The sequence below is a fragment of the Pseudorasbora parva genome, chromosome 11 (assembly GCF_024679245.1).
Source record: "Pseudorasbora parva isolate DD20220531a chromosome 11, ASM2467924v1, whole genome shotgun sequence".
NCBI lineage: Eukaryota > Metazoa > Chordata > Actinopteri > Cypriniformes > Gobionidae > Pseudorasbora > Pseudorasbora parva.
The window spans coordinates 24,588,747-24,601,625 of record NC_090182.1 but is presented as its reverse complement, the minus strand read 5'-3'; the positions used below and the strand labels follow the sequence as shown (position 1 = coordinate 24,601,625).

Sequence of the window (12,879 nt, the reverse complement as noted above, 5' to 3'; positions counted from 1 at the left end):
CACACACACACACACACAAATAAATAAGTATTAACCTACAACAAAGAAACATATTATACGATTTTTCTATGTATGCAACTCAGCCTACAGGCTATGCCCATCGATTAAATATCAACAAGTTGGTTAATCAAATCCGGGGACACACTGCAAGCGTGAGCGTCTCGGCTGCGTGGCGTGTCCGTTTTTGTTTCGGCTCCCATGTTAACAGGTTGGAGTTTGCACGCTGCCTGTGACGCGCGGAAAACGCGTGCATGCTAGAAATAGAGGAGCGCCTATTTTTCACGTGTGTTGGGAGCGTCTCCAGGCAAAATAGAATAGGAAAAGATGTTTATATATCATTTTGACACGAATACATATTATTAAATTACATTTTCATGTTTGAAAGTCTGTAGGTTTACATAAATGCAGATATAGGCCTAATTGTAATAATAAAAAACGTCAATTATCGATTTTGAAATATTGCAACTGTCAATACAGAACGAAATATACTGTAGCCTATTTTGCCGTCAATACCATAGATATGTGGCTACTGCCGACGTTGTCTTTGCTGTATCAGTAGGCTATTTATGTTTAACATTAAGAATAGGGCTTCCCTCCGCATCAATAGCAGCAGCAGCGCCGCGTCAGACACGCTTCTAGTGCGCAGAGGCAGAGAAAACGCCACACAGCCCCGTGGCTGACCCGCAACAGAAACGCCACGCGCATCCGCGGCATGACAGTGAAAAAAGTTACATGTAGAGTGCATTATGGGCGCCAATATTCCGTTTAAAACCGGAATAGTCCTGGGATGAAACTGCTCACTTAGAGGATGGATACCCTCGGTCACATCAGCGCGATTAGACATTGAACATTTTAAATTTAAAACAGCTTATTATGTAGGTAACGTAGCCAAGGTGTCCGATGCTTTCACTTGATGCAAACGTTTGTTTTTGTGATTAAAATACATCAAATATTACCAAAACATCTGTCTTCCTGTGTGCAGAAATTTGTTTATGTAGCCGTGACAACAAAACGCGTGCGCGCATGCCTGTGATGCTCCGTGCGCACCGCGCGCCAACCCCATAGATTGTGACCAACCTGCAAGCCTTGCACTTCTGAAAGTCTGAGGAGCCACTCGTGTTGCTATCATAGATATACATAATAAATAATATACTTAATTACATAATATACTTTATTATGTACATCTATGGTTGCTACTACTCTCCGGCGCCGCCATCTTTATTTTGAGTCTGACGAATCGACGCGCATATTTTGCGTCGACGTATTTTTTGCGTCGACGTCATCGATGACGTCGACGCGTTGTCCCAGCCCTAATCTATATATATATATATATATATATATATATATATATATATATATATATATATATATATATATATATATATATATATATATATATATATATATATCACTGCATTTGCACTAATGTAACATAAAGCAATCCTCCAAAGTTTGTCTTGTCTGATACCAAATATTTTGGTGTGTATGCATTGGATAAAGTTATATATATATAAAACGTATACCCATGTACAAATATATATGTAAAGAAGTTTTGATATGAAAAAGTCCAGTGTTAATCAGCACCGAGTGTCATGAAGTGGCCTCAGGCTCATATGATCGCTACGGCCTCTAGTGGTGATAGTGGGAAGTGCCTTTGGCTGCGGATCAGCACTGGTGACGATTTTAGAGAGATTCTCGTCAGTATTTGGCATTTAGCGCATTTGTGAACATGAATACATTAGAGAATGTATGAGCACATTTTGCGAATGCCGTTTTTTTATTTTCACTAAGTGTTTAAGTTCATGTGTTTAACAGTTTAATAAGATGTTTGCCTTCAAATCTGGAAAAATGAACAATGTTACTTTTATCTGGAACCCCATTTTTTTTTTTTTTTAAGCAAATCTAAATGAGAATGGAGAGTGTAATTGTAATAGCATTTGTATACAGCATATACGTGGAATGATGTTCTGTGAAGGCTGAATTTTGTTTGAATTGCAGCTGAATTCAGTAAAATATGCCTGAAGTCTGAACGTGAACCTGAATGTCAGAATAAATCCAAACCAATTGTATGAAACATTTGTTCTGGCTTTCTTTCACTGTGCCTTTCTGAGCTGTAAATATGCGGTCACTGATATTTTGCTAAGTTGTGTTCCTGGATCAACATATTTTGTATGAAAATTTGTTCTAACACTATCCCTACATCTAAACCTAACCTTACCCATAACTTATCCCTAAACTCAGGGAAATCATATGAATGAGAATGGCGCAGAGTCTTTGTTGTAAGCCTAATCTTGACATAAACTCTAAACTTGCATGTAACCCTGTATTTTACAGTGTCCTTGACTCATGTTACATACTTACTATAGTAATAATAGTAAGCTATGAATAATTGCAACTAACCCTCAACCAAACCTTAAGCTTACCCTAATCATATAGTAAGTACATGTACTTAATGAATATTCAAATAAAGTGTAACCTCTAGTCCCTCAAATCAAATCAAATGTTGATCCAGGAAGAAGTACTTGGTGAAATCATGTTCACCGCAAAAGGCTAGGCTCCTATATCCACCTGTGATGATGATGATGATAATTTTATGATGATTTTTTTTTTTTTTAAATGAACAGTTTTTCCATACTGTAAGCCTACATTATGCCTAAATTGACTTACAGCATTAAAAATGTCTGATTTTACTTTCGTTTTTCATTTTTCAATTAATTTAGACAAAATTGTGTATAGAATTATGTATCTGCCGTTAACGACTAATTTCTTAGTATATATATATATATATTTTTTTTTTTTGCCCTACCCATTTCTGTTTTCGAATCTAGGACATGATGTCAGCTTTGATCACCAGATTTTTTGTGGTTGTTTAAAAACTGTTGCATATATTTTTCCTTTAAAACAAATCTGAAAGAAAATGGTGATGATGATATTAGCATTCTCAATTTACATTCAGCATGGAAACTACAGGTCCTTCTCAAAAAAAAATTTGAGACAGGAATTTTGGTTTTCATAAGCTGTATGCCAAAATCATCAGTATTAAAACAATAAAAGACCTGAAATATTTCAGTTGGTGTGCAATGAATCTAAAATATACGAAAGTTTAATTTTTGTCATTACATTATGGAAAATAATGAACTTTATCACAATATGCTAATTGTTTGAGAAGGACCTGTATGTTTTGTTTGAATTGCAGCAAATTCAGTAAAATATGCCTTGAGCCTAAATATATGAACCCGAATGTCAGAATAAATCCAAACCTAACGTATGCAACATTTGTCCTGGCTTTCTTTCACAGTTTCTGAAGCCTACAAGACCTGCAGGGCTCTTAAACCCACCTGAGATGAATCAAACAGACCCACACCTGAACACTGAGGTAATGTCAGACTGCTGAACCCATCAAAACATCTGATGAAGCGACACAGACAGGATATGCACTCATTTCCTGACCACTTGCCATCTTTCAGAGGTCTGAAGATCGCTTGTTGTCCTTTTCCTTGCATCAGCAAGAGTTTGGTTTGAAGTTATGGCATACACATATTCCCACTCTAACTGCAGTGTGAGGTGTCTCAGTGCAGGCAGATGAGAGCGTTTATCCGCTCTTCCTGTGTGAGCACTTTAACTCCCTTTAGCGTGTGGAGTAAGAAGAGAGAATGGAGGAAACATTAGCAAATCAAAGAGCGCTACCCTTTCACCTCTCTCCATCCTTCTGATCAAAGTTAGCCTTGAACTCTGACCTTTGTGTAAAATGGAGAAAAAGTTTTTTTTTTTTTTTAAAGAAAGAAAAAAATGCATGTGAAAAGCAGGAACACTCGGTCATTTTAGAAAGGCCAGATATTCCCTAGGTACTTTTTCTCACGGAACAAGAATATAAATTATGTTGTCTTCACGGGTCCCCGCCAGTGTGAGTTTCTCCTCCTCTCATTTCGGTTTGTGTGTGAGTGTGTGTGTGTGTGTGTCCTGGTAAACCTTATGTTATGGGGACAAAATGTCACCACAAAGAAAGCAATATCTGAAAACCTTATACTTGTGGGGACACTTTTGGTCCCCATGAGCAAAACCAGCTAATAAATCATATGATGTTTTGTAAAAATGCAGAAGTGAGGGTTGTGTTTAGGGGTAGGGTTAGTGTTAGGAGGCAGAATGTACATAAAAAAAGTCCCCATACAATATGGTAACCTAACTTGTCATGTTTTTGTGACATATGAGGACACAAATATGTATAATGACATGGGTATGACATAGCTTACAGGAGAAGGGGAAATATGAGGACATTGGCCATGTCCCCTCTTTTCAAAAGATCATACAAGAGTTTTTTTGATAAAGTAAACATGCAGAATGTTTACTGTGATGGGTAGGTTTAGGGGTAGGGGCAGTGTACGGGGATAAAAAAAAAAACGGTTTGTATGGTATAAAAACCATTACCAACGCGTGTGTGTGTGTGTGTGTGTGTGTGTGTGTGTGTGTGTGTGTGTGTGTGTGTGTGTGTGTGTGTGTGTGTGTGTGTGTGTGTGTGTGTGTGTGTGTGTGTGTGTGTGTGTGTGTGTGTGTGTGTGTGTGTGTGTGTGTGTGTGTGTGCGCGCGCGCGCGCGCGTGTGTGCATAAAGGCATACAGGTTAAGGTCAAGTGTCACAGCAAAGTGTATATTTTTTTCTCTTCAAACCTAAATGTTGCAAGTTATTTAGGCTACATTTATTCAAAAGTAATCATAATTTAGGTCCAATTAAATGACTGATACTTAAAAAAAAACAGTTTAGCCAAAAAATTTACTTCCATTTTATGAAGAAAATAAAAGATCTCTCTCTCTCTCTCTCTCTCTCTCTCTCTCTCTCTCTCTCTCTCTCTCTCTCTCTCTCTCTCTCTCTCTCTCTCTCTCTCTCTCTCTCTCTCTCTCTCATTCTCTCATTCTCTCTCTCTCTCTCTCTCTCTCTCTCTCTCTCTCTCTCTCTCTCTCTCTCTCTCTCTCTCTCGCTTTTTTTACTGGATAAAGTCATAACGGTTTGGAGTGACATGAGCGAGTAAACAATAATTGTATTATTACGATCTTTAATTTAGAAACTCTCATTTTTTTTACCCTTCCGAACCCGTTTCCACCTGTCGCCACAAGATGGCAATGTTGGGCTGTTTACGATTAATCGCGCGCCTCCTGTCTCCAATCCTCTGAGATGTCCGAAATTCTTTTTGTTTTCCACAAAACACAGACTGTCTTTGTCATTATTGTATGTACAAAATATCCACATATTTTAGTTGACATAATCACCACCAACTGAAACTTATTCGTCAATTAGTCTAAATAGCCTAGGCCTTCAAGCTGAGGTGGATCCCAAACAGGAGCCTAATCGATAGGTAACGAATAGGTAGGCTAATTAATTCATACATAATGCATTAGTGAACACAATTATTATCGAGTTGACACGAGTTTATTCTATTTTTAGTTACGGATTTAGGCAAATGCATCTATCAAATTTGATTGTGTTGATAGTATTTTCTTGTTCAAATAAATAAATGTTGACGTGACAATTATCTCATGCGACAAGAACTTTGTTTTACATTATGATTTATTTTACGGTTATTGAATTTAATTAGGCTATAGGCAATGTTGAACTAAGCTACTCATCAACGACAGCGTGATTTATGTGGACATCTGTTTTTTAAATCAAATCGAATTTGTCGCTGTTAGCAATAGGATTAGTTATATTATTAAAATTTTAATTTGAGCATTTTTATAAGATTATCATAAATATTGGCACATGTTAAAAAAGGATTGTAGGCTACATTGATTTTTTTCTCATACACACATGCAAATGAAGCTGCAATTATTTAGCCTAAGTGATGCACAGAAAGTAGAATGTGTTTAATAGGCTAAATAACACGTCTGTTTCTTATTTGGACACTGTTGTGTGAAAAAGGAGAAACGCAAAGTTTCATTTTGCGCTCCCAGCTTTTAGCCTACTTTTAAATATGATTGACGTTTTATATTTGAGAAAGCAGCTAAATTGTTTGGGTCTGTACAATCTTATAGTCTTAGCCCATAGGCTAGCCAACTGTCTGAACAGATGTTTTATGGATTATAATACAACATTAGTATTAATCTTTATTGGCAGTGTTTTTTTTAAATATTGCATGCGTCAAAAATATATATGTTGCAGTAAATTAGTAAGAATTGTATTAAGCTATTTATTTATTTAATAATTGATCTGCTGGAAATATGAAAGCGAAAAAATTCCCATTTAGCCTAGGTATGCTACAATGCACTAGATGTCTTTTACTGAATCTTTTAAAATCTTGAATAATTGTGAAACTAATTATTTATCTCCTCGTTATTTTTTAAGCTTATCACATAATGTCCCTCATCCATATCCTACATTTAATCAAACCAACTCATTAGGCGCTATATGTTTACGTCAGTATAAGTTACTGTTATTCGACAAACGTGTTTTAAATAAATAGAAATAATCCCCTAATAGGACGGTGGTTGCTTGCGGTTGTTTCAGTAACCCCAACATTTTGATTACAAAAGTTAGTAAGAATTTTATAGCGTATTTTTCTTTTCTTTTCTTTTCTTTTCTTTTCTTTTCTTTTCTTTTCTTTTCTTTTCTTTTCTTTTCTTTTCTTTTCTTTTCTTCTTTACCTGGATGTAAACAGACAGTCACGAAAAGAAAAAATCGCGTTTGCCTAGCAGGTAACCATAGCAACAGTAGGTGGCTTGGGCACTTTGCTTCAGGACCATTATCGGTATTAATAAACAAAATAAATAAACAAACAGTGACATTATTTATCACGTCATTACATTTAGGCTCCGTTTCTAAAAACACGTTTTTTTTTTTTGTTAAACAAAAAAATATTTAAGTTTGTTGCTTGGGGCGTCAAAAGACTTGTAGCCCACATCGCGCGAGACAAACCCAACTGCGCCCCGGCATCTCCTTGAGAAATTCCTTTTAAATCCCAACCCTTGACAGAAAGTTATCGAACAATCCACACATTAGTTCATCCCTAAACCAGCATTTAAACAAACTTACTGTGCTGTTTCTGAAAAAAAAATATTCAGTATAAAAAACAACTCGGCGTTCATGTGAACTGCATCAATTTGGCTTCAACCGCGCGCTCCGGTAGGCAGTTGCCCGCGTGACATTAACGCGCGGCGCGCATAACTTCTTTCTGGCTTTCGCTCTAAACACACTGCTCGCTAAGTGGGCAGGGCAAGCTGTGATATCTAATTAGGCGACGGGCTTCGTGGTTGGGTGGACAGCTAATGGTAGTTCGGCTTTACTTATGTTTGGGGGGCGGCCCTGCGTGCTCAGTTACTCCCTCCTCCTCCTCCTCCTCCTCCGCCTCCTCCTCCCTTTGGGGTTAGTTTGCTTGTGTTTAGTTCCCAGAGACAGTCAAATCGGATTCCTTTGGGAAAGGACACAAATCACTCCCGTTTGAACAAGGGGAACAGCGAGGGAGCTGTCTCCACAAGGGTCCACCTCTCCTGGTTGATTTCATATTGCTCATTCATGTGATTTGATCAGAGAATACTCTTTGAGGAGAAAGACAGGAAAAGGAAAGAAGGAGAAAATAAAGAAAGAAAAAAAGTCTCTGGATGATGACATTTGATCTAACCCTCAACGAAGCCTATTCTTGATCCTATTGTTTCTTAAAGTGACATTAGACTTTTTGCGCACGCTAGACCAAAGGGACCTCCAGAGTAATCTTACAGTTTTTGTATGTTTGTTTGTTTATTGTTGCACGGTGCTCCCAAACCTGGATGTTGACATCTCGCGTTTCTTTTGGCACGTCGCTCTATTTTCTGTTTCAGAGAGGAAGCGCTAATAGAGACAAACGCGGTGACACCTGCTCACCCATACACTTCTCCTTGTCTTTTTTTAACGGAGCGATCAAAAGAAGCAAGCATCGACTGAGACGGTGACAGGAGTCTGTTTTCATGTTCGGGATTCAAGACAGCATTCAAAGGAGCGGGAGTAGTATGAAAGAGGAGCCCATCGGTGCCGGGATGAACGCTGTCCGGACATGGATGCAGGGTGCCGGAGTGTTGGATGCGAACACAGCCGCTCAGAGGTAAGCCGGCGGCGGTCTCCAGCGCTTCGGGAACAAGCAGAAGGAATAGTGTGCGCTTATCATCCTGGGACGACACAAAACGGTCATGTATATCATCCTAATCAGTGCGCGATGTCTGCTTATTAATAACAAGGTGACAAAGAGATTGATTTATTGCTGCGATAAGTTCGTAGCATCCTTTCCGGCGCGCTGTCGACACCAACAGATAGCTAAATGCTTCAGTTGCAATAAAACTATTTTTTATTAGCCTATTAACATTATTATTTATAACGTTAAAATAGCCACACACGTTTGCTTTTAAACGACTATGCTAAATAGTTATGCATTGATTATGTTGCTTTGGATACTGAATTTGAAAGAAAATCCAGAGTTTGTCACGAACAGCTGGACATAGTCCAGTTGTTAGATTCAATTCGATTTATTATTAATTACTTTTTGATTTACCACAATTACATCCAACATTTTAAGTAGGCTACTGTATTTGTTGTTATAAAAATAAACAGCAGGCCTAATAAATGCTTCAGAAAAAAAAAAAAATCCTGCTTGCCTAAAGTCTTAATGATAGCTATAAAAGACCAGACTATCATTAGTAGCTAATAGCCTACTTCCACAAGTTTGTTTAATTACATTTTAAGACTTTCGCGCTCAATTTTGGAAACTAAAACAATTATTTTAAAGGCTTTTTTATTTTTTAGAAAAGTAGGCTATTATTAAAATAATCACAAAGAGTGTAATTATTGTTTTTATTTTTAGATATAGATATGTAAGTATATAAGTATAACTATAACTATCTCTATCTCTCTCTCTATCTGTGTGTGTGTGTGTCCATGTTCATAGTGGAGTGGGTCTTGCTCGAGCACACTTTGAGAAGCAGCCTCCTTCAAATCTTCGCAAATCCAACTTCTTCCACTTCGTTTTAGCGCTATACGACAGACAAGGACAACCCGTGGAAATTGAAAGAACTTCTTTTGTCGGATTTGTTGAAAAAGAAAAGGCAAGTGAAACGTTCTTTTTTTGCATATTGTGATTGTGCAAATTTGAGTGGTCAATTCTAGGCTAATAGAGAAAATACCACAAACGACAGCGTAAAACGTTTAAATCTTTATTATTGCATTAAATAATTATCTATCATATATCTCAGCTCTTAAACCTCCCTTTATTATTATTTTAATAATAATTATTATTATCATTATAATAATAATAATTGTTATTATTATTATTATTATTATTATTATTATTATTATTATTATTATTATTATTTTACACATTCATGTCTTATAATTTAAGATGATCTCAAGTTTTAGTTTTTTCCCCCCCATTGTTTATGCATCTGAAGAACACTTCTGTATAATTTTGCAGAAAGGTTACAGTGATAACCTAAATTCATAGAATCATTTTCCCTTTCAAAACAATATTCATATATTATTTTTATTATCGTGAAGGACCGTATGCTGCTTTATTTAAATTAGTGGAGACATTTGGAAATCAAATGAGTGATTGCTGATTTTCCTTAGTCACTTGTAGCTACACTCCGGGTAAATTGTTATTGATCATAACAAACTGTAAAAAATACACAAAACTTCCTTTTTTTCTTCTAAGGACGCTATTTGTTTTTAAAAGTGTTCTTACTCTCTGAAATGACGTTGTAGGCTACAGTTCAGATTTAGTTTCGGCTGACTATGTATTTTTTTTTTTTTTTTTTTTTTTTGGCCTCCTGGTCTGCTGGGAAATAGCCGGTCTGACTCAGCCACAGGGCTAGTCAGAAATAATCAACTAGGTTTTTCTTGCTAACTATCACATTTATTTTCGCAGGAATCTAGCGGAGAAAAGACAAACAATGGGATTCATTACAGATTGCAGCTTCTTTACAGCAACGGTAAGACGGAAGATCTAAGATTCATTGAACTTTGTATAAACACATCGGGCATTTAGGCAACTTCAGTACCACAATCTGAATAAAATAAATATTGCGAAAAGAAGGGGTGACAAAAATAAACAAATCACTAGGCTAACTAGATCAAACTGACTGAAAAATGAATTCAGTGTCGTAAAATAATAATAATAGCCTGTCATAATATTTCGTAGGGTATAACCTAATTGTTCAAACAAAATATATTCAAAGCAAAGTCTCTGCGTTTTAACTAGTCTATGAATATTATTCAAACATAAAACGATAATCATTAGTGCACTTTTCCGGTTACGCGTTTTCCAGAAATGTGCTCTTCATTTTTGATGGAAGCTAATGGCCTGGCCATAATGAAAGTACACTCTTTTCTGTCTACTAATGTGGCAAATTACAACCAGGCGTTTAAAAATGTGATTCGCCAATCCCTCATGTTCCTAAACCTGTGCCATTCTGAACATACATTTAGTTTGCTGAAAATCACGTTTGTTATTTTGATCATTTCTATTTGACTTTTTTTTTTTTTTTTTTTTATCAGCGCCACATTTTCTTGATTTTTATTTTAGTGTGTGCATGTGGGGCTATGTCAGTTAGTTTGATTCAAAACCAATTTTTCCATAATCTTTTAACACTGTCTGCAGACTGGGTTGTCTAGATATTTGAAACATCTCTGTTGTATTAAACCCATGTCATTGTGAATGGTAAATATATACCTGCCAGATTCATTTCTAATCCGTGTGTGTGCATATGACCTGCATTGTACTGTGAGTTAAAGAGGAGTTATCTTCTCTCCTCTACAGGCATCAGAACAGAACAGGACTTTTATGTACGCCTGATTGACTCCATGACCAAACAGGTAAGACATTATTTGAAAATCCCCACGGTCTGCTGGTGAATATCTTCAGAGAGTCTGTGTGTGATTTGCAGTGAGAGTGTGTGCGTGTGTGCCGTGCACCCTGGTGAGTTTGGGGTTACACTCTAGCATGCCTCAGGGGCACGAGGATCGGTTAGTGTCTAAATATGACATAGTCTCTCTGGGACATCATTTAAGATGACTGAGCGTATGCATGTATTTATGTGCATACGTGTGACAGTGAGATTGATAGCTAGAGAGAGAGAAAGAAAGAGACTTTCAGTTGTATTCATTGTCTGTCACAGGGGATTATCCAGTGGTGCCTTTTAATGTTTAAACAGTATACTTCCAGTTTTTGAGAGAGTGTGCGTGGCTCTCTTGCAATGCCTATTGACTTATCTGTGTGTATTCAAATGTGTTGTGGGAACAGATGTTTATTATGAAAAGGCATGCATGAAGACTGTTATAGCTTGTCGTATTCAGCATGTAGGCTGGGAGCTTGGAGTAAAACACACAGGGCAGCGAGTGTGACCTCACATTCTCATATGTGGCGCTCTTCCTTTTCACCCTAAAACAGAAACAGTCCCCCCCCCACTCGTCCCCTCGCTTCCTCTCTCATGATCTCTGTCTAAAAATGCTGTTTTAAAGACACTTTAGGGAAAGTGTATCTAACAATGGTAACAGCTGCAAGTCAAGAAGCGAGACGACAGATTTTAGATCAAAGTCTCATCCTTTTAAACAAGAGTGAAAAAAATATTTTGAATGTAGTTGTAATCAACTAAATATGCAAAGCTAATTTGATTAATAACTAAAATAATTGTATTTCCCATAAGCTGTTTTCACAATTGCCGTGATGCATGACAAGTGATGTGTATGTGTGTGTGACCCCAGGCAGGGTGAAGTGTGTATAGATATGAGGTAATTAGCAGGCGCTGTGACAGACAGTGTGCTAACGCTCCGAACATTAGTACATCATGTGATTTAAACATGCCAGCTCGATTACCCTATTGTTCCACCCTGTTGCTCCATGCGTGCTTATTGAGAATATGTAATGAAGTGGAGAGTGAGAGAAATATTTAAACATCTTATCTGACAATTATTTTAATTTGGTATAAAATGTGGTATAAAACAGTCAATGTTCTTAAATGTATTACAGTTTATGTTTAAAAAAAATACATGAATATTTATTTTACAATTATTATTATTTTTTTTAAATCACTTGACCAAAAAGCATGAAATTCTATTCAGTAATTCTTACTAGAAAATCCCTGGATGTTACATGTTGCGCAAACAGTTCTGCAGATCCCATTTCATGTATTTGTGTGATTTGTTTGTGGTTTATAATTTCCTTTGCATGAATGTTTATGTGCGGGAGGCTTGGTGCTGTTACTGATGCTAGTTCTTGCCCTCTCGCTGCTGAGCGGTTTGGCCGGAGTGTAGCGGGACAGATTTATGTGTGTGGGTGAAAGGCAGGAGCGTTGTGCTGAGGGAGAGAGACTGTTCTCTGACACCCCTGAGGTAAATACAGTGGCCAGGGGGACTGGCCCCGGCTCAGCCTTTCACTGAGTGTCTCAATAAAAAGCCGTTTATCTCCCCAGGGTTGTCTCCCACGTGCACATATATTACCGACTGATTTATTGGCTATTTCTGTGGCAAACAGCCCTGCCATACCTGTTAATGATATGATGTGGTGCCACTGAGTGAACGAGAAAGAGAGATAGTGTGTGCGAAAGAGAGTTTGGCAGCCTATCAACATGCTTTCTGAACAGATTGGTACTTTATAAAAAGTTATCAGATGGTATTGCAAGGTAACGTGGATATACCCCAAAAACACTTTTAGGAGTTTACAATAGCTTGTCCCTGCACCTGTAACTTTGTACCTTATTTACCCATAAAAGGTTGCATATTTTTACTCTAAGACAAGTAGGCACCTTTCAGGGGTTGATAAGGTAAAAACACGGACCTTTTAAGCGTACTGCCCTGGTGAAAGGTGCAATTTTTGCACATTTTGCACTAATTTAATGGCAGTGTAGGTACTTGGTAGGGCACATTACCATGGTAT

General features: G+C 37.3%; 1 protein-coding gene across 4 annotated transcripts in view; it reads left to right on the top strand.

Annotated features, from left to right (window-relative positions):
- Positions 1 to 7,392: 7,392 nt before the first annotated feature.
- Positions 7,393 to 12,879, top strand: part of ebf1a (EBF transcription factor 1a) — a 158,248-nt gene continuing 152,761 nt past the window's right edge. For all 4 annotated transcript variants that reach the window (XM_067457485.1, XM_067457484.1, XM_067457483.1 and 1 more), the window contains exons 1-4: positions 7,393 to 8,061; positions 8,899 to 9,055; positions 9,874 to 9,937; positions 10,765 to 10,820. In XM_067457485.1, coding sequence (XP_067313586.1) covers positions 7,928 to 8,061; positions 8,899 to 9,055; positions 9,874 to 9,937; positions 10,765 to 10,820 — 411 coding nt within the window. In that variant the 5' untranslated portion in view covers positions 7,393 to 7,927. The remainder of the gene's footprint in view (positions 8,062 to 8,898; positions 9,056 to 9,873; positions 9,938 to 10,764; positions 10,821 to 12,879) is intronic.